The sequence below is a fragment of the Adiantum capillus-veneris genome, chromosome 22, assembly GCF_014529385.1.
Source record: "Adiantum capillus-veneris isolate H3 chromosome 22, ASM1452938v2, whole genome shotgun sequence".
In the NCBI taxonomy this organism is placed as follows: domain Eukaryota; kingdom Viridiplantae; phylum Streptophyta; class Polypodiopsida; order Polypodiales; family Pteridaceae; genus Adiantum; species Adiantum capillus-veneris.
In genome coordinates, this window is record NC_140952.1 from 59,201,482 (window position 1) to 59,229,477 (window position 27,996).

General features: G+C 40.0%; 2 protein-coding genes across 2 annotated transcripts; both read right to left on the reverse strand.

The window, feature by feature from the left end:
• Positions 1-24,546: 24,546 nt before the first annotated feature.
• On the reverse strand, positions 24,547-26,718 carry LOC147429428 (uncharacterized). The gene is made up of 3 exons (XM_086495019.1): positions 26,442-26,718; positions 25,788-26,063; positions 24,547-25,673 (listed from the first exon to the last, which is right to left on the reverse strand). The coding sequence occupies exons 1-3, from the start codon at positions 26,716-26,718 to the stop codon at positions 24,547-24,549; spliced, it is 1,680 nt and encodes a 559-aa protein (XP_086351145.1).
• A 27-nt stretch (positions 26,719-26,745) lies between these two features.
• Positions 26,746-27,570, reverse strand: LOC147429429 (uncharacterized). The gene is made up of 2 exons (XM_086495020.1): positions 27,141-27,570; positions 26,746-27,017 (listed from the first exon to the last, which is right to left on the reverse strand). Exons 1-2 carry the CDS (start codon positions 27,568-27,570, stop codon positions 26,746-26,748), a joined length of 702 nt encoding a protein of 233 aa, XP_086351146.1.
• Between the last annotated feature and the right edge of the window lie 426 nt (positions 27,571-27,996).

The following is a 27,996-nucleotide window of genomic DNA, read 5'->3' on the forward strand; positions in this document are numbered from 1 at the left end:
GAGAGTCTGATCCTAATAGAAAGCTGGAGGGACGTCTTCTTTCAACCACAAGGAAAATCTTCAGCAACAACACCATCAAAAATCCAAAAGCACCTCAAGTCAATGCAAAAAAGGAGCAACCACAACAATCGCGAAAAAAGGTAAAGAAAAGGTAAACACTGAAGTATATCAAACTCGCAAGACGACTTTACCTTCAACGAGCCTCCATCAAACTTCCCATGAAGCCTCTACATCAAGAGCCACACCATCAACAATGCAATGGAAACCAAAGCAAAAAGTCTATCAACCAAAGTTTCCATCACAAAAAAGCATCCAGAAGAAGCCGAAGAATGTCAACCAAGTGTTGGTATCCAAAGAGCACATCCAAGTCAAAGACCCATTTTGGATACATGAAACAAAAGGTGGCAGTGTGGGTAGCATCAAATGAGTCTATCACTGCTCAAGGCTACTTTGAAGGAAACATTAATGTTTGGGGAAAAAAGCCTAAAGTAACAGCTTGGATGTACTCACCTCAAGAAAGAAGTTCTACAATGAGCGAGCCAAGCTATCAACAAAATAAAAACAACTCAAGCAGGAGAAAGAACAACAAAAAAGGACATAAGAAAAGACTTTCCAAGAAAGCAACACAACAAGTATAGGTACCAAAGTCAAACTTCAACGAAGCTACCCAACACAAACAGATGCAGCAGCGGATGATTCCAGTTAAGCTACTTGAAGCACAAGGATTTTATGAAGGTATCACTCCAATATGGTTACCAAAAATTGTAGCTCAATCTGGAACAACGAAAAGAAATCAAGAAGCACAAGCTTCTACCCCAAAGCAGGAAATGACAACCAAAAGCCAATAGAAGCCAATTACAACCAAGTCTGCTGCAATCTACTGATGGATACCTTGCCATGAATTACAAAAGCAAGGCTTTTACAACGGAAATCTCAGGTTTGGATACCAAAGACTAGTGTCCATCAAGCTATCAAGAAAAAGAAGAAAATGCCAAAGACGGACCAAACACAAGGTGGGTTCCAACTTTGCCACTAGAAACTCAATCAAAGAAAACCCACATATCTCGACAACCACTTCTCGTGCAAGATAACGCAAAGGCTACATCAAGCTCTATTAGAGCTGAAGGACTTGTTCCACAAAGCAGTGTGAACATACGACAAGCAAGTCAAGAGGAGCCAAAATATGCCAATCTACTCGAGAAAATGGTGGCATCCAAAGACCAATAAAATGGAAGAGGCCTAAATTTCCAAAACTTATGGAATTGCGTTTCTGGCCTTGAACAGGTAATTCCAAGTCGCCATTAAAAATATATGGCATAAAAGTCAGAGTCCGGCATCTAAGCCACTAAATGAGTGAGGCATTAGTCCCAAACCTTCATGTAATATTCTCTGTGGTCTAAGCGTCTTAATTATTTTAGGTACTGCTCAAGCTGAAAGAGTTGAGCATAATTACGTTGTGTCGATCATACTAGTATAGGTGAGCATAAGATTCAAAGTCATTGTAGTATAGTGGTAAGTGAAGGAGGAAGTCCAAAAGACACTCACGCACTTAGCACAGTGAGGTATGAGTGGAGAAGCTTCTACATCGAAAACCCTTCTTGGAAAAGTGCAAGCTATTGAGACACCCTTTGATGTCACATGTGCTACATTTGTTCCTTGAAGCACCCATCAACTCCATCTCTTACACTACATGTTTTTGTTTCTTGTTTCACAAATTTATCATAAGCATATAGAGTGTCCCATAATTGGCACTTACATTAGACACTCTTCCTTTGTTTCTCCAATGCACTCACCTTGCATGATAGGTACTTTAAGTCCGAATGCTCAACTCCAATAAGAGCGTATACCAAAGGCACTTTTTTCCCACCAGGTTTTTTCCCTTTGGTCATCCAGGTTTTAAGACCCTAATCTAGAAACCCTCATCATTGATCTCTTGTATATATTCCTTCTACATCAACAATAAGGAAATGGCTACCCAAATCAATCGACAACGACTTGGAGTAAAAATTGCAAGTCTCCATATGCTTATCAAGAGAATCTTTTATCTTCAAGGGCGGCAACAAAGCTCCATCAATAAATGGATAGTTAAAGAATGGCCTACAATGACAAGCAATGCCAAATTCTGCAAGAGAGTCATCAACAACAATCAACAGTAGCTCACACAATGCTTCAACATTGGCTACCTATTATGGAAAACTCAAATTGCAGTGGACCTTGAAAGAAAATCCATCCTAAAGTCCATGCCACAAAGCGGATCAGTTCTACAATCTCAGACACATCAACATCCATCTTTACGGCGGCTAATATTGGCGACAAAGAGGTGAATGCACAACAAGAGGAAAAGTTGCCTCCAAACTCAAAGATCAAATCACGTATCAACAACATGGTAGATATGAATCACTCAAGGAAGGGGGGAGCGTCATCAATGACAAAGAACTTCCCAAGCTGAAGTCCAACCTTGAAGACAAAGCTGAAGACAACCCTATGTGACAGCACAAGGTCGTGTCAAGGGATGACACGATTTAGGAAGGGGGGAATGTTTGAGGACAGAACAAACGGGCACCCAACTAGTCAGACACGTAGCTGGACACCACATTTCTACTCTATTAGTTTTCCGAGCTAGTGTAGTAATACTCTATGTAAATCCTACTTCCAGAGTAGCAATCAATCCCTTGAGTTGTAATGTGGTAATGATATTTGTAAAGGTTCGTGTGAGCCGGCCACTGGCCATTTAGAATGCCCTAGGTATAAAGGTCAATAACTTTAATGTAAAAGGAGAAATATCTTTAGAAGAAGAAGGGAGCTCAAAAAACGTATGCTCAAGCTACGAGCTGCTCCAAACTTGTAATCGACGCAACTAATGATTTGGTAATCTGTTTTCAATTCCAAAACTTGCATTGTGTTCCTCTTTCTTTGCTCTTTCATTCTAGTGTAAGCATTGTCAGTTTTGCTCTCGTTCATGACTGCGTGTCTGTGAGCTATAATTGCAGATTTGAGTGCTTAAATTGTTGATTATAGTCATTTTGACCATAGGAGAGTGTTCTTAGACCATAGGACGACATTTTTGGCATGTTCTGTTGGAGTTTTTAGGACCTTTTTCATAATGGATCGTCATTTTGGTACCTTGTCGGATTGCGACCAGACTTGGTAGGATTGTGCTCGTAGGTGTCCTAGACCTCCTCCTAAAGTTTCGTTGCATTTCGAGTCCGTTCGAGTGCCGAAATTGCGTGATGACCTAGAGCTGTGAGAAAGGACATAGGCAGAATTCCCTGATCATTGAGTGTTGGTTTGCTTGTTGAGCTAGTGTGTTTGCTTGTTAAGGTTCACTTCGTGAGATTGACGATCTCATAGAGTCTCCGTACCCTATCCAAGTCACTTTCCCTGAGTATTGACATTATGTTAGTGCCAGAAAGCTATGATGCAGACGTCCGTCGCGGCAACCCGCTAACATTGGCGCCGTTGTCGGGGAGCGTCATCAACGACAAAGAACTTCCCAAGCTGAAGTCCAACCTTGAAGACAAAGCTCAAGACAACCCTATGACAAGACTGCACAAGGTCGTGTCAAGGGACGACACGATTTAAGAAGGGGAGAATGTTTGAGGACAGATTAAACGGGCACCCAACTGGTTGGACACATAGCCGGACACCACATTTGTACTCTATTAGTTTTCCAAGCTAGTGTAGTAATACTCTATGTAAATCCTAATTCCAGCCTTAGCAATCAATCCCCTGAGTTGTAATGTTGTAATGATATTTGTAAAGGTTCTGGTGATCCGGCCACTGGCCATTTAGAATGCCCTAGGTATAAAGGTCAATAATTTTAATGTAAAAGGAGGCTTATCTTTAGAAGATGAAGGGAGCTCAAAAAACGTACGCTCAAGCTACGAGCTGCTCCAAACTTGTAATCGACGCAACTAATGATTTGGTAATCTGTTTTCAATTCCGAAACTTACATTGTGTTCCTCTTACATTGTGAGCCATCCACTGGCCATTTAGAATGCCCTAGGTATAAAGGTCAATAACTTTAATGTAAAAGGAGGCTTATCTTTAGAAGAACAAGGGAGCTCAAAAAACGTACGCTTAAGCTACGAGCTGCTCCAAACTTGTAATCGACGCAACTAATGATTTGGTAATCTGTTTTCAATTCCGAAACTTGCATTGTGTTCCTCTTTCTTTGCTCTTTCATTCTAGTGTAAGCATTGTCAGTTTTGCTCTCGTTCATGACTGCGTGTTTGTGAGCTGTAATTGCAAATTTGAGTGCTTAGATTGTTGTTTATAGTCGTTTTGACCATAAGAGAGTGTTCTTAGAGCATAGGACGACATTTCTGGCATGTTCTGTTGCAGTTTTCAGGACCTTTTTCATGATGGATCGTGATTTTGGTACCTTGTCGGATTGCAACCAGACTCGGTAGGATTGTGCCCGTAGGTGTCCTAGACCTCCTCCTAAAGTTTCATTGCATTTCAAGTTCGTTCGAGTGTTGAAATGGCGTGATGACCTAGATCTATGAGAAAGGACATAGGAAGAATTCCCTGATCATTGAGTGTTGTTTTCTTGTTGAGCTAGTGTGTTTGCTTGTTAAGGTTTACTTCATGAGATTGACGATCTCATAGAGTCTCCGTGCCCCATCCGAGTCACTTTCCCTGAGTATTGACATTATGTTAGTGCCAGAAAGCTATGCTGCAAACGTCCGTCGCGGCGACCCGCTAACAATGCCTGTCGAATTTTCTAGATTCATACGCAAAAACTCTTTCCTCTTGACATAAAACACATCCCATTTTTTCCCTGATTGTATCACATGCTACCACAAAAGTTTTACTAAATTTTGAAATTTTCAAAATACAAATTTTAGTCACCTTTTCTTTCAGTGTTTCAAATGCAACTTGACAGGCTTCAAACCATACAAATCCCTTGTTTTTCTTCATTAGTTCAGCTAGAGGATTTGCAATCATAGAAAAATTCTTAATATGCGCTCACTCATATTGTGCTATCCACATGATAGTCTTTGGTGTCAGCCATTCTACAATTGACTTGGCCTTATCAAGATCAATCTGAATATCCTTTTTAGAGATTACCCTTCCCAGATATACAGTTCCTTACTTAGTAAGAAAGCACTTACTCAGTTTGGCATACAAGTGATGTTTACGCAGTACTTTAAGATATTTTTACTTAAATGCAACTCATAATCCTTTCATTCTTAGAATAAGCAAAAGTATCATCCAGGAACACCAAAGTAAATTTATCAAGATAAGGATGAAATATATTTTTATTAAATACATGAATGTTGCATTTGCATTAGTCAAACCAAGAGCCAAAACTATTTTATGAGATACCCATTTTTCTTTTGTCTTTTATAGCATTACACTACTTTTCTACTATAATGGGATTGTCAATCTGGAGGTGTTGAGTTCATTCTTGATCCATGTGCTAATCTTCTTGTTGCCAATACACTCACACTTTCCTTGATAATAGGATGTCATGGCCATCAATTTTGACTACATAGTTGTTAAATGGGTCCACATAAATTCCAGTACTGTGTTCGCTTTTAGTGAAATGTCAAGAATGATGTTAATATCATGTTAGAGCTTCCATCTCCTTGAGACGTTCAAAATAAGTGTGACACTTTCTTAAACATAGTCTCTAATGACAGTGTCTTATTTGACACTCTCATTAGTAGAGGCCCTCTCTAAAATTCTTTAGTTCCATGTTTTTTCAAAAATCCAAATATCTCCTTCATTATAGAGTACGTTTACTAGTCTGATAATGATAGAACATCTCATTATTTGTGATGGCTAGGAATTAAATGTTTTATACCTCAATCTTCTACATTTTTTAAAATTGAACTCCACTGTTTGATCTCACCCCCCGCCCCTGCAATTCCCTCCAGCAAGTTCTCACACTCAAATCTTGAGTGTTCTTTCCTCCATGGCCCTCACCTCCTTGTGTAGGCAGTTTTGATTAGTCGTGTCTCAGTTAAGGCTTATAAATTCTTCCCACAAAGAGCTTCAAAAAAGTCAAAGAGATGTGTTTCATATGCATGTAGAGCACTCATGAGAGTATGAGCCCCTCTGCAAGAAAAAAACAAAACACCAATTTTTACCCTTCGAAGGAGAACTTTAGATCATAGGACATAAAATATGTGAACCTTTGGGTGGTTGGCGAATATATTCTAAGCATCTTGTCACAAACTCCACTCCAACTTTCAAAGATAGATGGCCATAATGGTTTGTATGGATACACCAAGCAGTTTGTCGCATGAAATGATGTTCTCCAATGAGAGAGATACATTGCATGCAATGAGAATGTCTACTTACACCTAAAGTTGTGCAATGTGCTCAACAAGTGGAAGTTAGCAAGGAGACCATGAATGAGATTACTCATCAACCTAAAGAAAAAAAACAACACCAAGTCCTTGACAAGAAAAAGAAGACTATGGGACATTGAGGACTCAAAGATTGTCTTGAGAGGAACAAAGAAAAGAGTACAAGCCATCAAGTAAGCCCATCTACCCTTCCTAGGTTTAAGTTCATAGGCTCTCAAACATATCTCTTCCTTTAGTCATGCATGCCCAAATATTTGCTTCACTGTGACAAGAAAGTCAAGCATAGCACAACCACCTCCTCATTCCCTATATGGTATGATATTAAATCATACCGTATAGGGAATGAGGAGGTGGTCTCCTTGCTAACTTCCACTTGTTGAGCACATTGCACAACTTTATAGGGAATGAGATTACTCATCAACTTAAAGAAAAAAAACAACACCAAGTCCTTGACAAGAAAAAGAAGACTATGGGACATTGAGGACTTAAAGATTGTCTTGAGAGGAACAAAGAAAAGAGTACAAGCCATCAAGTAAGCCCATCTATCCTTCCTAGGTTTAAGTTCATAGGCTGTCAAACATATCTCTTCCTTTAGACATGCATGCCATAATCTTTGCTTCATTGTGACAAGAAAGTCAAGCATAGCACAACCACCTCCTCATTCCCTATACGGTATGATATTAAATCAAAACATAGAATTACTAGTGCTAACGTACCTGCTTATCATATACTTTAGCACAAAAGTAATACTTTTAATCTGCCTATTCTTTCTGGAGGATTGACAGTATTAAGGTGTGTTTTCCCACCATTTACAGACAGTCCTCCAAAATTATTGGTAAACAAGGATCACAATTTCTTGCAACATTGCTATGAGTAATCATCAATGTTAGGAACAACCATCTTGCTTAACTTTAATTAGCTGACCTACAAGCACCCAATAGCCATGACCTCTATCGGTGATTGGTATATCCACAATTAATCTCATAGAGATATTGTATGTATAGTGTGCAATGCTTTAGAAGCTACTAATGTCATGAATGTGCATGCCGCTCCAAATCAGCCTTTGATAAACACTAGGACCCATAATACCTTGTGTGCGTGCATTTAGCAAAAACAAATCCAAACATGTATATTCATGCCATATTGCCAATGCTTATGGCTAATGTTATGCTTACATCCCACAGGGGAAGAATTAAATATGTTCCATGTTGAATTCATGCTAACATACTTGGACCATACTAGAATGTGAAAATCAATCACATCTAGGTACCAAATGAAACATGTTCATAAACACAACATAACTATTCTATATGTGTAAACAACCATCCGTTAAATTTGTTTAACAATACTTATAACCTTAGCAAGTGTTACTATGTATCCGATTATTTTTGCCACTGAAATTATTCTTGATAGGACATGCTCAAAATGGTCTAACAAATGGATCCAATCAGCACCTAGGGACTCTCTGATGACACAGAATTGAAATAACAGGTGCCAATGTTAGTCCCTTAGACTTCCACATATAAAATATGTCTCATATAAGGATATAGAAAAAAAAGGCATCGTTCAAGTACGAAATGTACTTGGGTGTGGAGGTAATTGTAAAAACTCATCGACATGAGTGAGAGAAACCCACATAAACCTTGCTTCACATTGGCTAAACCAAACTCCATGAGTTCCTAGGCCATGTTGCTCCTCTTGTGACAACATTTACCAAAATGAAACCCTACTATGTAGGTCCATAGCTACATAGAGCATAAATGTATCTGGGACACTGCGGCCCAAAATTCTATGCTCCTACATGACTTTGCCATGTCTCTAAAGAGAAAAATAGATGAAAGCATTCTATGTTATATATCCTATTTAAAAAATTCAATCAGTCTATTCAAAAATTAAATAAAACCAAATTATATGCAAACCTGGAGGTTGAACATAGAGTTCACTTACCTCTAGTCAAGTACACAACCAAAAAATCTTGCCTGAAAAGGCCTAATATGTTTCTGACCTATGAAACACTAAATGAGAGATTAGGGAATTTCACCGTCATCAAGCCAATCCGGTACGAGGTACATACTTTACAAGGAATTTTTATTTTTTGCTTTTCAATACATTGTACAATTCGACAAGGTCGATTATTTTTTACTGCTCGACAAGGTCGACTTTCTTTTACTCGGACATTTGTCTATGAGCAGGAGTATCTGTAGCTCTGAGACATGGTAGCATCCAAAGTGGATCTACTGACAAGTATCATGCAAAGACAAGATTTCCATGTTTCGCCTAAGCTATGAGCATACAACCTTGGGACAGACTTGACAATATGCCAGCAGGTTATTTCATGAGAAACAGACGAGCGTATATGATACAAGGGACGTATTTGTACATACGACAGACCCCACTCGTGCAGCAGGTATGGATATGCGTCATTTTTAAGCGAGTTTTCTTCCACGGAATATCGGGCCAACTGGCTACAACAACGACCAAGTTAGCCAAGTTCAAGTTTTTCTTGTTTTTCCCTGTTTACACCTTACTTGCCAATTACTCTCATTGTGCAAAGCAAAGTGCTTTGGCAATTTTATAGGAAGCAAGGCTTCGGGTAACTAGCAAAATAGGAAATATCACCTCACAAAATCCCTACCAGTCTAAACTGTGCAAGGGACTTATGGTTTTGGTTCTCATGGTTGAGGCCATCACTCTCCGCAAGGGCTTACAATTCTGCATGCAAGGCATGCATTACGCTTCCGTTATCACAATCGCAAATCTGACAAGGATAGACTAAGGATGGATTGTTTAATATGATTGTTGGTTGCTATCAACACACAACAACACTAACATGAACCTAAATCAAGGACTTATTTTACAGGCAAAGTGCCAATGCTAAGTCGTCCTAAATCACGACCCCTGCATGATAGGTGGGTCTCAATGAGTTTTCTGTTTTTTGGTTACCTCTCTCGATGCGAGTCATACCGGAAAATTGTGGAATGCTTATACGGTAAGCTGCAATTTAGGCATAAGATGCATAAGAGCACACATCCTGGGTACACACTCTAAAAACTTAAGGAAAGATCCTCAGTCTAGCATGCTCTTGTTCTCTTTCTCTCTCTCTTTAAGGGAATAATGAAAATCTTCTAAGAAGCTTTTGATACATGTTTTGCTCGTGAGTCAACCTGAGCCAAGGTGCTCTACCTCTCAGCTCACACGTGACTAAGATGCTACTCAAATTAGTCTTCATCGGTTCGTCCACTAAACACTAATTTGCATAATGGCTATGAGCCACATTGGCTAAGAGCCATTGTCAAGCCAAGGGTAAGACCTAACTATTGGCATTCTTTGAATGATTGTTTTCAAGATTGAACAGATCTACCAAGGGAAGTACACATCGATGTTACTGAACAAGCAAGAATCTTGTCATTACGGATGTCTAGGATGTCATTTTTTGCACTACATGTTTTCAGTGCGACACCCAAGTTGAGTTTTTGATAATCTTCAACTCACAGCAGCTGATCTCTACCAGGAAGTATCGATGCAGCAATCAGTTGAGACACCATGGCTATTTATAAGAGCTAGGCATTTCACTTTTTTTGTTTTCTTGCTCCTTCTATAGCACTACGGAGTGTCTATGGACATACTGTTTTAGGATACGATCTCGTGGACGCTTACTAAGTCACCCCATAGGTATTGAGGATCATAGTTTGATCTATTTCCGTTGTACTTCAAGGAAAGAAGTCCGTAATCTACCAGGGGGTACTGGACAACTTCAACTTTTCAAGTTGATTCTCATAATTCTATACACGGTTAACTATGTTGGTTATCGTTACTTGCTAGTTGAGCAGTTTCTACAAGGGTCTTACCAAGTGGTTTGACTACGTAGATTCTACCCAATGGGTTTGGATCGCGAAGGCAACACCTAGGGTTTCTAGTACAATGTTGCTTGGTTTTTTCACACGTGGGAGACGTACTCCTATGCATTTGAATACGGGTAACTGAAATTTTGGTTCAATCCCCAGGGCCATGCCAAGGGCATGTCGAAACAAGTATTTTGGGCCGTAGTGTCCAATGTACATTATGCTGTTATGAATCCACTTGTAGGATTCGATTTGGCACGTGTTGTCTAGGGACTCAAGGAGTTTGGTTTAGCCAGTGTGGAGCAAGGCTAATGAGGGCCCCTCTCACTCCCATCGTAGAGTGTTTGCAATTACCTCCATACACAAGTACATCTTGTACTTGAAGGATGTTCTTTTTTAAAAAACATCCTTACATGAGTATATTCCACATGTGGAGAATATGAGTCTCTGGACTGACACTGGCATCATTATTTCAATTCTGTGTCACGAAAAAGTCCCTAAGTGCTGGTCAAATCTATTTTATAGACCATTTTCAGCACGACTTATCATGAGCAATTTCGGTGGCCAAAAAATTGTCGGATACTTAGAATGACTTGTGCAGGTACAAGTACTGCTAAACAACATTACAAATGGTTGTTTATACATATAGCAAGGCTCTAAGTTGTTAATAAAAAAGTTTCATTGTTTGTACCTAGAAGTGATCATTGTTTCACCTTCTATTATGGTTCAGACGTTTCAGCAAGGCATGCAAAAGATTGCAACTGAAAGTATTTAGTTTCTTTTCAAAACTATTTACATTCCTTTTAATGTGTGCTAGGCGCATCACATTTGCCATAAGTATTGATAAGGATTACCATGGATATAAAGGTTCGGATCTGTTTTTTGCTAAATGCATGCACGCTAGGTGTTATGGGCCCTAGTGTTTAGCAAAGGCTGATTTGGACCGGCATGCGTATTCATCAAGTTGTTGCTTATGAAGTATTTGGCACTCAATGTGCAGTATCTCAATGAGTTTACTTTTTGGTCTACCAATCACCAATAGAGGTCATGGCTCGGTTTTAGTGCTTGTGGATCTTTCAAGTTAACCACGATGGTTATTCATCCAATTGTTGATTCCTCAGTAATGTGGTACGATATTGTGATCCCCGTTTACCAACCATCTGGAAAGACTGTCTGTAAACCGTGGGGGAAACACACCTCAATACTGTCAGTTATCCAAGGGGATAAGCAGATTACAAAGTGTAATCTTGTGCTAAAGGATATGCAAGTGCGTAGGTTAGCACCACACGATCCAATTAGTAAGCATTTATTACTCTACCTGGAGTTTACTTACCATAAGTTAAAGCATGTTTGTGATTAGGTGTACTCTTCATGTATAAATCAAGTTCTCAACCTTGAACACTAGTTATGGTGGGGTTGTTTACTGCTGAACTTGGAAAACAAACAAGGACTTAAACTTGGCTGATGAGTCATGTTAGCAAGTTACTTTCATGGATAGTGAAAAGAGGTACTCTTTAGGGTACATCTTTGTGTGATAACTTGTTTTGCATACTCATGTGTGTTCTAAATGGAGTCTACACACTATGATTGGATAGGAATCGGTAACACAAGATGGTTGCAAATGGACAACAATGTGAAAAATCAAGATGTTACTCTTGGTTTCATTGAACCTGCTGCTGAACCGTGTTCCGATCAACCAAACAGCTGGATCCATGAAGGATGCCACTTGGGAAAACATTAGTGTTCTTAAGAAGAAGTTCCCACTTTTGTTTTCGAGGGCGAAAACTCTTCTTTAAGGGGGGAGTAATGTCAGGACAACGGCAAGGCCGGACTAAACAAGGGCAAGGCTAGGCTAGGCAGTGTGGAAAGGGAGTCCAACTAGGGCAAAGGGCTAGGAGCCATGCTATATAGTGGGTGGTTGGGAATATAGTGGGCGGTTGGGAGGTGGACTCCTAGGTTCTAGTACCCCTTGTCTTACATGGATGAAGAACGGGCCTTTTAAGGTCTATATCAACTAGGCAAATGTCATATTTGTATCTCAGCACCTTCTTTTTGTTCACTTAGTATTACTAGAAGATGTATTAACCCTCATGTCGTATCCAATTAAGTGAACCACATAGTTATAAGTGTGGTGTATCCTTAGGGAGAACGTTGAGCACTTGTATTTGAAAGCTTTCTTTTTGCTAGGCCATCAACTTCAAGGAGGGTTTGCTAGAGATCAAGCTTATGACCTAGCGTAGGTATACCTTAGTCCTAAATATTTAGTTACATTTCAAGCACTAGCCCGCGCGCCCCGCCTACCGGCGGGCCTCGCTCTCTCTTACCACCTCACTCTGTATGTGTGTGTGTGTGTGTCATAATAATCAATATCTAATTCTCCTAAATGATTTTCTCATATTAAACTAATCATTTAATGTGGGAAAGGCCAGGGGAGAAAAAGCTAGAATATTGGTTAAGCTAGCAGACCGGCCACAGTAGGGATCCAAAGGAGGGAAAATAGGGATCCAAAGGGGGGGGCATCTGCAAAAGAGCCATGTGCAACAATGGGCTAAAAAGACCCTAAGGTTCATCCCATTAAGACTTCCAAAATGCTAAGGTTCCAAAATTCAAAGGTTGTGTCCAAAGGTCAACCCTAGGGAAAATTGGATGCTTTGTGTGTGCCCAAAAAGTCTTTGCACATCCCTACATGGGAGGGGGCGAGCCCTAAAGGTAGGGGATGAGATAGAAAGCCACACACACACACACAAGCTCCCTTTACACAAAGGGAATGAGGGACACATGTCAGCTCCCTAGGCCAGATGCTCACAAGGTGTGCCCAATTTCTATTGGATGACCCTTGAAGTGGACCAATGAGAATTAAGCCAGAGTAAATCTAGTTTAATTAATTTAAAAACATTTAATAAAAGAAACCAATGAGAATTAAGTCTCCTAGAAGACTATTGGGCAGTCTCCCAAGGGGTCCAATGAGCATTCAGGAGCCCCATGGCTTGCCTGATTCCTATTGGCCTGGAGGCAAAGGGGTCCAATGAGAGTTTAGTTTAATTATTTAATTACCTAAAGATCTCACAAAAGGGGAAAGGGGGACACATGTCAGAAGGCTATCACTTATGCTACTTAATTGTAATTGGCTTGACTTGGGGAGGGCCAATGAGGCTTCAGCAAGAGCAATTAGCAAGAGGGCTCGCCCAAGAGAGAGAGGGGGCTGATTTTTGCAAGGCATTAACACACACACACACACACACACACACACACACACACACACACACACACACACACACACACACACACACACAAGCTCATGTGTGAAGAAAGAATACTCTATCTCCTCCCAAGCTTTAATGGAGAGCTCATCACCTACTCCAAGCTTGTGAGATAGAAGCCTACATCAACACTCTCTTGGCATGTGGATGCAAATCCAACCAAGAGCCAAGCTACAATGCATGCTCATCTTCTCTACCAAGCTAATTACTAAGCTAAGCTATGCTAATATGAGTGATTATGTGAGGAGATGTACATCTTTCTCTTAACATACTCCTTCTTCCTCTCAATCTACTCTCATACCCTGCTAGCTCTCACCATCTTCGAAGGTGTGTGAGGTCTTGGGTCTGAGAACGGGGATAATTCAAGTTGTGTTTGATTAAGTGTTTTGCTTAGTGCATGAAGCTTCCATCTTCATTGCACTAGCTAGTCTTGAAGGAATACAAAGAATTGTATTGTGCAATGTCTCTCTTGATGGGAGAAACCATAATACAAAGCCTTTTGGAGGGGGGACTGGCTCCATGCAAATCCGGTCCTCAACTGTTGTCAATAGCTTAATTTCTCTCTCTTTTGAAAGTTTTGTTGATGCTATCTAACAAGGTGTTATGCTTTTTGTTGCTCTCTCCACCCGAGCACTCTTGTAATTCTCATTAGGAATCTATTCTAATGAAATGCCCACTATGTTCATGCTAATTTCCGCTACACATAAGTTATTAGGCCATTAAATGTTACATTGGTATCAGAGCTCAAGGTTTCTCTTTTCTTGCTCAAGAAGGGAGGTCCTCAAGCTAGCTACAAATGGTTGGTATTATTAATTTCCTGTGAGTAAGTAGAATAGGGATTTTTTATCCTTGCAGTGCGCCTGCCTTCGTGCAGTTAACGGGGCATCACCGTCGAGAGCTATGGTCTTAATAGTGGAGTCCTACGGGGCTTGCCTACGGCTTAACCACTATTGAGCTATTAGAAGCTTGATAGAAGCCGGTGTTGTTTTGGTGTCGAAAGACCCTCTCTTCTATTCCTTGCAATTAATGGTATTCGAGCTGCGGGTACAGTAGCTTGAGTGCTTTTTCTAAAGGGGTAAAGAGGAGTAGAAACTAGGGCTTGAAGTGCCAAAGTAAACCTAAAAAGTTTACACCTAAAAGTTGTTAGAATGGCTGACAATAGTAAAGAGAGTGAAATTAATGTTGATAACTTTGATTTTGCTCATGAGCAAGCTACTAATGATGCTTCAATGCTTGTTAACTATCTTGTTTCTAGGCTTCAACAAGCCATGGGCAATCCATCTCTCCAAAGTGAAGTGCAACGGCAGCTTCGTGCTCATGGGATTCTCCAAGCTCATCACCATGACGAGAGAACACCTAGGAAGCCTCCTTGTGAGACTACCAAAAGAGGTCTCTCTCTGATTTGGGAAGAAGAAGAGAATCCATATGAAGTGCTCAAGAATTTACTTCTTGATGATGCATCTCCTTCCCAAAGGAGAACTCAAGAGCCTCCACCGAAGGAACGAGAAAGAAGCGAGTCTCCCGCCACCTCGGCGGAGATGGCTCCACAAAGACGGCGGGCTAAACGCTCTCCATCACCACCAAAGCAGAGAAGACCATCATATTCTTCTCCCCACCACAATTCAAAGAGGGATGATAAAAAGCAAGAGAAGAAAAAGGCAAGAAAGAGGACATCCTCTTCTCCATCTTCTTCATCCTCTTCCTCTTATGAAAACTATGGTGAAGATGACAAAGATCAAGACAAGAAAAAGGAGAGAAAGAGGTCACCCCCTTCTCCACCTTGTTCAAATTCTTCACCCTCTGAAGAAAGTGATGGTGCAACCTTTGAACCATCAAAAAGAAGAGGCCATAGGAAATCCTATGCCGCATGGAAGAGGTCATCCAAGTTGAAGAAATTCAAAGAGGGAGGAAAGAGCATCTCTTTCCTTACCTATGATGGTACCTTTGGTGCTACGGACAAAGTCTTGGCCTTTATACAGCAATTCGATGGGGCGTTTGGAGATGAGGGCTTCACGGAGTCCTCTAAGCTACGCCATGTAGCTATGCACTTTCAAAAGTCTGCCAGACAATGGTGTTCTAGCCTACGAGCCAACAGTGAAGCTCCACAAACATGGAAAGCTTTAAGAGCTTCCATTATGAAGCAGTTTTTGGCCACCGATGCCAAAGACAAAGTACTCACCGAATGGCGAAGCTTAAAGCTCTCTCCCAATGAATCCATCCATAAATATGTAGACAAGTTTTGGGACCTACAACTCAAAGCCACTGTCTTCAAAAGGTTGGATTTTGGAGAGCAAAAGCAACAATTTTGTGTGGGCTTAACCGAAGAAATGGCGGAGTATGTCAACTCCCAAAGACCACGTACCATATCGGCGGTAATACACCACACTATGGTCACCTCTCAAATCAATTTCCAAACGGGGGCAAAAAGAAATAATAAGCCCCCGAAAAACAAGGGTTCCAATGAGCCTAAGGGGGAAGGACAATGTCCAAAAGTCTCCTAAGGGCAACTCCAACAAAGCTAAAGAGAAGGGAGTTTACAAAGGTAAGGATAAACTCTCTCCTGAAGAGCTTGAGCGTTATCGTAAGGATAACCGGTGTTTCAAGTGCGGCGAACAAGGGCATGCGTACCGCACTTGTCCCCAAAAGAACAACCGCCAAGATCCTCCTAGAGCTTCCTTGGTTGAAATCCAAGAGGAGGAGACTCACCAAACTCACCACAAAGGATCTCCTCTATGCCATGCTTGGGGAAAGGTAAGAGAACATGATGCTTTTATTCTCTTTGACCCTGGTTCTACTCACAATTTTATATCTATGGAGTTAGCCACCAAGCTAGGCATACAATCCTACGAGATTGGAGATGTCCTACCCGCAGACAGTGCCTTCAAGGGGCAAGAAGCTTCAATCACTCCCTTAATTGGGAAATTGAGGCTTCATGTCCAAGGCTATGTGGACAAAGAGGACTTCTTTATCTCTCCTCTCAAGCATAAGGATGTAATCCTAGGGGCACCATGGTTTGACCGCCTGGTTGCCGATGTTAAATTTCCTGAAAGGAGAATCTCCTTTAAGTTTAGGGAAAAAGACATGTATATAGATGCTAAGGAAATGGGTAACACCATCCCCATTGTACATACACCAGCTTTCAACAAGTCAATAAAGAGCTCTATTTTCGTGTACATGATTTTTGTTAAAAACTCTCAAAATGAACCTAATGCTTTAGCAAAAGAAAATAAAAGCAACCAAAAGGAATTAGAGTTATCCAATTTTCTCAAGGGGTTTCAAGATGTTTTTATTGACGACATCCCTTGTGAGCTACCTCCTAAACGAGGTAATGATGACCATGCAATTGAACTTCTTCCAAGAAGTTCACCGCCCAATAAACCTCCTTATAGAGTTTCTCAAGCTCAACAAGAGGAGATTATGCGGCAAGTGCATGAGTTAGTTGAGAAGGGTATGGTTAGGCCAAGCTCATCTCCATTTTGCTCACCTATGCTATTAGTGCAAAAGAAACACGGCACATATCGTATGTGTATCGACTATAGAGCACTAAATAGGATCACTATCAAGAATAGGTTTCCCGTTCCACGGGTAGAAGACCTATTTGATAAGCTACAAGGATCGACCTACTTCAATAGGGTTGACCTAAAAAGTGGCTATCATCAAATAAGGATAGTTGATCAAGACATTGTAAAGACCGCATTTCGTACTACATTTGGTCTTTACAAATACATTGTCATGCCTTTTGGCTTGACCAATGCACCAGCCACATTCAACCACTTGATGGAGAAGCTGTTCAGGCCTCATCGAACCTTCACTGGAGTGTTCTTTGATGATATTATCATCTACTCTAATTCATTGGAGGAACACAAGCAACACTTCCAGGTAATATTTCAAGTTTTAAGAGAGAATAAACTTTATGTTAATCGAAAGAAAAGTGAATTTTTCTTGCAAGAGATTCAGTATTTAGGTCACATTATCTCTCAAGATGGCATCCAAATTGATCCATCCAAGTTAGAGGTAATAAAAGGATGGCCTAAACCAAGGAATCTTCATGAACTAAGAAGCTTCATAGGTAAGTGTGCATACTATAGACGCTTCATAGAAAAGTTCTCACAAATTGCGGGACCATTACATGACCTAACAAAAAAAAGCGTTAAGTATACATGGTCTGCTAAGGAGAACAATGCTTTCGAAAAGCTTAAAAAAATCTTATCTCTCAACCTGTGCTTACACTACCGGATCTCTCAAAACCATTTGAGGTCCAATGCGATGCTTGTGGTGATTGCCTTGGAGCTGTTTTGCTCCAAGAAGGGCACGCCATAGGCTATGAGAGTCGAAGGCTCGACCCTATTGAGCAAGCTCTAGGCATATACAAAAAGGAAATCCTTGCAGTTCTACATGCCTTAGACTCATGGAAGCACTATTTATTGGGGACTCCTTTCATTCTACGAACGGATCACCAAAGTCTTAAGTACTTCATGACACAGACCAAGCTCTCAGACAAAAAAATGAGGTGGGCAAATTTCCTTTCGCAATTTCATTTTCATATTGCTCACATTGCTGGCAAGCATAATCAAGTAGCTGATGCACTCTCAAGACGGCCGAGAGTGAATGCGGTTTCCATAGAAACTCACAATGATCTATCTTCAATGATAGATGAGTATGCTATTGATCCCGATTTTAGAGATGTGATTTCAGCCCTTGCATTAGGGAAGAAAGAAGAACCATTTACTTTACAAGATGGTTATCTTCTCTATGGCAATAGACTATGCGTTCCAAACTCACTACGTGAGAAAGTAATGTATGAATCTCATGCTCCACCTTATGCGGGGCATAGAGGGATTCAGTCTACCTTAAAGGGAATTGAAACATATTTCTATTGGCCTACCATGAAAGTGACCATACAAGAGTATGTTTCCAAATGTGTGGTATGCCAAAAGACAAAATTTGATAGAGGGAAGCAACATGGATTGCTTCAACCCTTGCCAATCCCTAATTCAGCATGGGAGAGCATATCCATGGATTTTGTCTTTGGATTGCCTAAGTCTATCCATGGGAATACGGGAATATGGACGATAGTAGACAGGTTCAGTAAACAAGCTCATTTTATACCTGTCAAAAAGACTATCAAAGCCCATCAAATGGCAACCCTCTTCATTTCACAAATTTTCAAATACCATGGCTTGCCAATGTCCATAGTGTCGGATAGAGATCCTAGAATGACCAGTAATTTCTGGAAGGGTCTCTTTGAGAATTTAGGAACAAGGCTAAACTTCTCTTCGGCCTATCATCCACAAACTAATGGCCAAAGTGAAATAGCTAACCTAACCATTCTCGATCTACTAAAAGCCTATGTAACGGAAGTAGATCAAAGATCCCAATGGGAGAAGTACTTACCCTTAGTGGAGTATGCTTACAATAACACTTTACATACTTCCATGGGAAAAGCACCTTTCGAGGTAATTGAGGGAAGATCAAAAAGTACCTTGCTACTTAAGGTACATGGGAAGATCTTCGTTGCAGATGAGTATAGCCGAGACCTACAAGAATCTTTCCAAAAGATTAAGGATGCTATCTCTATCTCACAGCAAAGGCAAAAGGCTGCTGCTGACAAGCAAAGAAGAGCCCAAGCCTTTAAAGAAAACGATTGGGTCTTGTTAAAGTTTCCCAAGGCTCGATTAAGGCACACGACGGGCAAGAATCCTACGGGCCAACAAAAGTACTATGCTAAACTAGCAAAAAGGTACTATGGTCCCTTCCAGATTCTTAGGCCAATCAATGACATGGCCTATCAACTTAAGTTGCCCAATCATTGGCTCATACACAATGCTTTTCATGTGAGCCTATTAAAGCCTTACAAAGGAGAGCCACCTCAAGAACCAACTATTGAAGACCCACCGGAGATCGAGGACCAAGAGGAGGTGCTGCAGCCCGAGTCCATTCTCCGACATGAAGACAAGGTATTAAGAGGCGGTAAGACTATCCGACGATATCTTATTAAGTTTAAGAATTATCCTTTTGAAGATGCTAGATGGATGCAAGGCATACAATTAAAGGATAACCTAAACCTTGTCAATGCTTACAATGCTTCCCAAGAGTAAGCAAATGTACAAAATGTTAAAAATGAACAAAATTTTTGTCTTATAAGACTCTCTCTTTTTTTATTTGTGCACAAAAATGAAGTAGTATGCATGCTTAGATCAAGTTTGCGGAGACGACGTCTCCCAAACACCAAGTAGAGCTTGTCACTCTACTATGGAAGACTGATAGGACTGAGGTGCAGACATGCTTGCGGAAGCCTCAGGCTCTCAAGCGCCAAATGAACTAGTCATCCATTATGGAATGATGTCGTAGGGTAACATAGGGATCCTCTACCCGCTAACAAAAGGACTCATGAACATGCTTTATCTTCTCTACACCATAGTGGAGGACGACTATGATTTCAAGAGAGAGGTAATGTCATAATAATCAATATCTAATTCTCCTAAATGATTTTCTCATATTAAACTGATCATTTAATGTGGGGAAGGCCAGGGGAGAAAAAGCTAGAATATTGGTTAAGCTAGCAGACCGGCCACAGTAGGGATCCAAAGGAGGGAAAATAGGGATCCAAAGGGGGGGCCATCTGCAAAAGAGCCATGTGCAACAATGGGCTAAAAAGACCCTAAGGTTCATCCCATTAAGACTTCCAAAATGCTAAGGTTCCAAAATTCAAAGGTTGTGTCCAAAGGTCAACCCTAGGGAAAATTGGATGCTTTGTGTGTGCCCAAAAAGTCTTTGCACATCCCTACATGGGAGGGGGCGAGCCCTAAAGGTAGGGGATGAGAGAGAAATCCACACACACACACACAGGCTCCCTTTACACAAAGGGAATGAGGGACACATGTCAGCTCCCTAGGCCAGATGCCCACAAGGTGTGCCCAATTTCTATTGGATGACCCTTGAAGTGGACCAATGAGAATTAAGCCAGAGTAAATCTAGTTTAATTAATTTAAAAACATTTAATAAAAGAAACCAATGAGAATTAAGTCTCCTAGAAGACTATTGGGCAGTCTCCCAAGGGGTCCAATGAGCATTCAGGAGCCCCATGGCTTGCCTGATTCCTATTGGCCTGGAGGCAAAGGGGTCCAATGAGAGTTTAGTTTAATTATTTAATTACCTAAAGATCTCACAAAAGGGGAAAGGGGGACACATGTCAGAAGGCTATCACTTATGCTGTTTAATTGTAATTGCCTTGACTTGGGGAGGGCCAATGAGGCTTCAGCAAGAGCAATTAGCAAGAGGGCTCGCCCAAGAGAGAGAGGGGGCTGATTTTTGCAAGGCATTAACACACACACACACACACACACACAAGCTCATGTGTGAAGAAAGAATACTCTATCTCCTCCCAAACTTTAATGGAGAGCTCATCACCTACTCCAAGCTTGTGAGATAGAAGCCTACATCAACACTCTCTTGGCATGTGGATGCAAATCCAACCAAGAGCCAAGCTACAATGCATGCGCATCTTCTCTACCAAGCTAATTACTAAGCTAAGCTATGCTAATATGAGTGATTATGTGAGGAGATGTACATCTTTCTCGTAAGATACTCCTTCTTCCTCTCAATCTACTCTCATACCCTGCTAGCTCTCACCATCTTCGAAGGTGTGTGAGGTCTTGGGTCTGAGAACGGGGATAATTCAAGTTGTGTTTGATTAAGTGTTTTGCTTAGTGCATGAAGCTTCCATCTTCATTGCACTAACTAGTCTTGAAGGAATACAAAGAATTGTATTGTACAATGTCTCTCTTGATGGGAGAAACCATAATACAAAGCCTTTTGGAGGGGGAACCGGCTCCATGCAAATCCGGTCCTCAACTGTTGTCAATAGATTAATTTCTCTCTCTTTTGAAAGTATTGTTGATGCTATCTAACAAGGTGTTATGCTTTTTGTTGCTCTCTCCACCCGAGCACTCTTGTAATTCTCATTAGGAATCTATTCTAATGAAATGCCCACTATGTTCATGCTAATTTCCGCTACACATAAGTTATTAGGCCATTAAATGTTACAGTGTGCATCTTTATACATTTCTCCATGACACACACACGATTGACACTCACACGATCGACACTTTCTGTCTTTAGCCCCTTTAAACTACTCCTGGTACATTTAACCCCTTTTGCACAGAGACTTAGAGAGAGAGAGAGAGAGAGAGAGAGAGAGAGAGAGAGATTACATAAAAGCACATGACTAAAGAGACATATATATATATATATATATATATTTTTAAGTTTACATTATTTCCAAAAAGGCTCAGGAACATATCTGCATAGCACTTTAAGTCGTGCTATTTCAACAGGATCAAGATATTGCGCCGGAGCTCTACAAACTTCTCTTAAATCTATTTTTTGAACCCAGCTCAAGTAAATCTTGTAATGATGAATCAACCCAAGCTCTTGCTTTAAGAGCATGAGCCTAATGTTGGGAAAGAAATAGGGATCAAGCAACTTGATGTAAATCGTGTCCAACTCTTCATCTACATATGACCCCCAAACAGTGTAGTTTTTCTCAATCACTTCCCATGCCCATTGCCATCCCCGTTCAGCAGGTAACATATTTTCTTCAAAGGCATCAAAAATAATTTTTTTTACGCTTGGAAAAATATTCACAATTTCGTGGGCCATTTAATTGGCTGCAAGAAAAGAAGACAACATTAGTACTCAAAGCTTAAAATGAGAGAGAGAGAGAGAGAGAGAGAGAGAGAGAGAGAGAGAGAGAGAGAGAGAGAGAGAGAGAGAGAGATGATCAGCATGGCCACTTAAACACTTAAAAAAGTATAAGCACAATACGAACACTTCAATTACTAATTGTCATGCCAAAAAGTGTCAAGAGGTTCATTAGGTCAAAGTCTTTACAACAACCTCAAATTTTTTGTTTACAACAACTCATATTCTACTCTATAATTGGATGGATGAGGATCACTCCAATATACCGCATTGATAAACTTCACAATTAGTTTCAGAATTTTAAACTCTTCATCCGAAATGTAAGATTTGTGATTGTGATATATCTTTCGCAACTGAATATCACAACCACAAACATTGACATAATAAATATCAACCATATGTAGTTCTTGTAGGACTCTCATCAATTTTATTTCACTCAATATTTGTGACACTTTACATAGTGTAATGCTTAAGCGTCCACAATTTCCATACCACCCATCAGCATATGAATACACCCAATGATGCCACCAACACCATGTACCATATCCTTGACAAATGTACTCTTCCTTAACTTTCAAATATATATTCATCCTTATATGTATTGGGAGAATATCCAATACATCATGACCCATGTTAACCTACATTAGAAATTCGCAAATCTCTCTCTCTCTCTCTCTCTCTCTCTCTCTCACACACACACACACACACACACACACACACACACACACACACACACACATTAACCTATGTAGTAGATTAAAACCCACTTGATTAAGCCAACAGTAACTTAAAAAATATGGCACTTAGAATGCATAAACAATGGATCAAAGTGTTCGATCATCTAGAGAAGTTGAGCCTACGACACACTCTACTTGGAACTCTCAAGATCCAAGGTCCGACACGTCAAACACTGCGACCGAGGCGTCGAGGTGATTCACCCAAAGAATAGATTCTACACATCCATTCATTCACTCCATAGGGACCGTATGAAAAGTTGCAATTGAGAGGGCGTTGTATACCTAACTCTCGTACAGTGATTCTCATATCATCTATATCAAACTCTATGTGATAATAACCTACAACACTTCTAAAATATTGTGCTTCATATAATGCCAAGACAAAATGTCTGCAATAATATTGAAGCCTGCAACAAAAATAACAACCAACCATTCAGACATAAAAAGTAACAACACATTTAACGTCATATGGATTCAAGTTCAAGCTATACGCACAGAAGGATCTCAAAATCCTCAACAATATGAACAATATCCTCAGCATGTGCAGGACCCCTCCCCAATGGAGGATCTAGAAAAAATGTTACACGTGTAAACATACAAAATAAAGGCCAAAAAGTTCTCATTCATGGTAAAAGTAAGTAACAAAGATAAGATTTTACATTTACATACCTCTAATATAAGTAGGTACATCATTGAGGGTGTACGAAACCATGATGTGTCATGCCATTCTTTATCTGCTCTAACAGCATAGATTTGTAAGTTTAAGAGGAACAAATATGCAATAGAATAAAGAAGACTTTGACGATCATGCCGTAGAGAATCATGTGCTTTCTTTTGTTTTAGAGAGAGAGAGAGAGAGAGAGAGAGAGAGAGATAGAGAGAGAGAGAGAGAGGAACGAAAGCAATTCAAAAGACTTTGAAATTTCACAACTTCACAAAGAGAAAATACAAAATAGTTATTCAAAGTGTAGCCTTCGAGAGACCACATTAGGGATTCTATAAGTCCAAGGACCTATGTTGTATACATTTTGTAAGATACGGGGTGGTGTTTCAACTTGAGTAAATATCCTCAATCGATATGGTGTAGTGTGGTCTCCACCAACACCCACCTGTTGTGCATTGACTGGCCTCTCGTCACCCACAAACCAAATATTAACTTGAATTTGACGATGCTCGTTGTTTGAAGAAAAGGCAACATGGTAATATCCAAGAACTTCCATGGACATATCTCTACCTAAGTATAGCATTTCATAAACACCTACGATGATAAAACCTCGATGGGAGTGATCTCTGCAAAGGCATCCATGAATTATGTAGAGCAATAAAAGCTTAAAACTACAAATATACCATATATAAAAACTCTTACAATATAATATGAGTTTGATCAAATAAGATCACCAAAAACATAGCAGAAACTCTTCCCCTCCATTGCGTTGGATCTTCATCAGATTAAGTCAATGTATAAGCCAATCTTCTCAAGACAATAATAGGTCAAGTTAATAAACTAATTTAAGAAAGAAGATAAATACCTCGAATGAATTCAGTGATGTGACCCACTACATAGGAAGCACTGCGTCGAGGGTCCATCCGTGGAAAATACTTTGATCTGAGAGATATGAATAAAATATAACATCAAGTGTGTCTGACTTTAAGTGAGAGCCACAATGTCAATTTGAACTTATTTTTATGAGCTCGCTAGTTGTAATACTTCCTTAAATACAATGTTTGGAGTGTAGTAACACTCCGCTTCAGTGTTTTCAGTATTGACAACAATCCTCATAGAAGCTGCACTTTGTACACGTGACATTGCAACATACAACTGTCCATGAGAGAAGATCGATGACTCAAGATATAGACCAAGAATTCCAAGTGTTTGCCCTTGTGATTTGTTGATAGTCATCACAAAAGCAAGCCTGATTGGAAATTGACGACGCTTCATTTGAAATGGAAGCCCCTGATGGCTTCCAATAATAAAGTCAATCCTTGGAAGAAAAACTCTCTCTCCAATATTTGATCCTGTAACTATCTCTGCCTCAATTACCTTATGATGAAATTGTTTGCATATCAATCTAGCTCCGTTGCATAATCCACATCTTGGATCCAAATTGCGCAGCAACATGATAGGAGCATTTTCTTTTAAGACTAAAGAATGAGGTGGAAAACCACCACCAAGAGTAAGGCTATTCAGATATTCAATTGTGTACAAATGTGTGTTTTCCTCTGACATACAAATTGAATCTGCACTCAGATACTCTTTGCAATCTCCGTGCATTCTTTGCAATGCATAGTCATTAATTAAATCCACCTCTCTATTCCGTGGAGCAAGTATTGCTCGAGCTCTGAAAAAAGTTGCATGATCTTGCAAATGACACAAATATCCATATATAAAGCTTAGAAGATCTACCAAACTATTTCGTGAAATCATCATGTGTGAAGGTATTTTGACTCTGTCTAAGTCTCCTCCATCATCCATAACCCCATTGCCAATATCAAGCACCCAACGGGAAAAACTTTGTTGAAGTGAATTTGTGCCGCAATCAACTATACGCATATTTTTGGTAAGCCTCAGTATCTTCGTGTATTTCCATATGTGAGAATGACACAACGAAGCATTTACAATGTCTGTACGACTACCTTTTGGTACAACAGGTAGTATTTGTTGAAAGTCACCTCCAAGCAAAATGACTTTTCCACCAAACAAAGTATCTTGCTGCATAATATCTCTTAAAGTTCTGTCCACTGCTTCAAAAGCATAGCGATGTGTCATGGGAGCTTCATCCCATATAAGTAAATCTACATTCCTTAGAAGTTCTGCAAGTTAACTATTTACTTTTATATTGCAAGTTGCTTCAGAGTGAAGCTCCAAAGGTATCTTAAACCTAGAATGAGCAGTTCTTCCATTACTCAAAAGCAAAGCTGCAATACCCGAGGATGCACATGCAAGAGAAACTCTACAACTTCCTCGCACTCGTGAAAGAAGTGCATTATATAAGTAAGTTTTTCCTGAGCCACCAGGACCATCTAGGAAAAATACCTTCCCTGAATGTGTGTCAACAGCTTGTAGCACTTGGTGATACGCATCTCGCTGATCCTCATTTAAAGAAGTTTCCATACAATGTGCTATACTACACTGTTCATCAACATTGAACATTGTTTCTTCAGCCATAGCACCATTTTCACTTAAGGATACCAATGTTGAGTCTATTGCAGGCAACATATAATCACAAAGCCTCTTGCCATGTTGTTGCAAAACGCATTCTATATGAAGCAAAGCTTGATTTTTTGCCACATCAAATCGCACACTTGCATGTGAAATACGCATCCTTAGGTCATAAACATAGTCCTCAAAAAATTCAGTACAAAATCTATCCCAAAGAGCAGCCGGATGAAGTGGCTCACAAAAGACTAATATGATTACAAATAGTTGTCTCAACTGCATTCCATTTTGAAAAAAAGATGCCTCTTGGAGGCAAATTGACCATTCTTCATCATCTTGCAATAATCCTCTAGCTATACATGCCTCCTTGTATGTATCATAGATGTGACCATCATACATACGCAAGTCTTCAAAACACTTACATCCCTTGCAAATATTGAGAAGCATTCGTAGGTAATAAACCTCAGTAGCAGTAGGGACAATATTATACATTCTTCCAATAGAAACACCCTGTTGTCGTGGAGACCATGCCTTTCGACTTTTATTCCATACCCAACCATTTGGAAAGTCATTATATGTGAAGCTATTTGCTTCAGGATAATTTTGATTTGCAACAAACCATTCTGTCAAGGTAGTTTTTCTATTTTGCTCATTATCTAGCAAATGTGATACATCATCACCATCTTGAAATGTAACCATATTTTACAATGGAAGGTGTACTTGCAATCATTGAATAGCTGGCCTTTCACTATGCATGTCGAAGCCAAATATTCTCCACATAGCCTCAGATGCAGAAACATAATGTGCATTGAGATAACTCTTGATTTCATCAGTAGCTCGTTCATCATCTTGAAGGACAACAGTGGCTCGATCATGTCCCTTGTAGACATACTTATAAAGATATTTCACGGCAGTGACAGTTGAGCAAATCTCCACATTAATATGGGCTTGGTATCTTAGTGATAAGAGAGGGCTGTAAGGAACAACCCAATGATTATCTAAATTGTAATTTTTAGACGTAACAAACCTTCCATCATCTCTTTACATATACACAGGATATCCACTTTCGTTTACATTTGTAGACGTAGAAAATGTTCGTGGAAACTTGAATCTACACTTACCATCAACCATACATGGAGAACGTGGGTTCAAAGGACCACATGGCCCATGAACATTACAACGACTCACTACATCAAATAATTCTGGAAACACATTCTTGTCAGGGAGCTCTACACAAACCAACTTGTCATAGTGTAATGTATCTGTGGGTTTATATTCGGATGCAAGTATCAACAATATATGTGCATGAGGAAGACCTCTCTTCTGAAACTCAATCACTGAAACATGTCCAATCACCTCCCCAAATACGGCTTGCTTGATAAGTAAATGCATCATATCTTGGAACTTCTGATAAAACACTCGTATAGTCAGATCAGGACGATCAACAGCACTTTGTCCAGGTAGTAATGCATCATCTATTTCCTTCCATCGTGGATTACATGTGAATGTGATGAAGAGATCCGGTTTTCCCCTACTACGAACAATAGCCATTGCATCTTGAAATAGTTGGCACATATATCTTGGACCTCCAACAAAAGACGAAGGCAAAACAATTCTACGGCCAACATTTTGACCTTCAGCCCTCTCTAAGCCATCTCTAGCCTCAACCATGTCAACCAATCCTTGGTACACTTCACCACGAAGTGTTTTTTGGTTATTTTGCATCCACAAAAGCCGTGACTCCTCTAGAGTACTATAAGCATCCACGACATACTGTTGTAATAGCCTACCTCCTCGAAGAAGACACTCCACAGTATCATCTCTTATTTGTAAGTGAAAGACATAATATTGCTTTTGACTCAATTTTTTTCCATCGGTAGTCTGTAAAAAAAGATGCCACCCATCCTCTCCACTTGGAAATAATAAAACATATAATAAGGACATGTAAGCTCGATGCATGCTGGAGATTCTTTTCAA

Coding starts and splice junctions, on each gene's coding strand:
- LOC147429428 (XM_086495019.1), bottom strand. CDS start 26,718: ATGGTTACATTTCAAGATGGTGATGATGTATCACATTTGCTAGATAAT. Junction 26,064..26,441: donor TCTCAATATTTGCAAGGGAT/GTAAGTGTTTTG, acceptor TGCCTGCAATAG/ACTCAACATTGGTATCCTTA. Junction 25,674..25,787: donor TCTTGCATGTGCATCCTCGG/GTATTGCAGCTT, acceptor GTTAACTTGCAG/AACTTCTAAGGAATGTAGAT.
- LOC147429429 (XM_086495020.1), bottom strand. CDS start 27,570: ATGGCTATTGTTCGTAGTAGGGGAAAACCGGATCTCTTCATCACATTC. Junction 27,018..27,140: donor TTCTCCATGTATGGTTGATG/GTAAGTGTAGAT, acceptor ATTACAATTTAG/ATAATCATTGGGTTGTTCCT.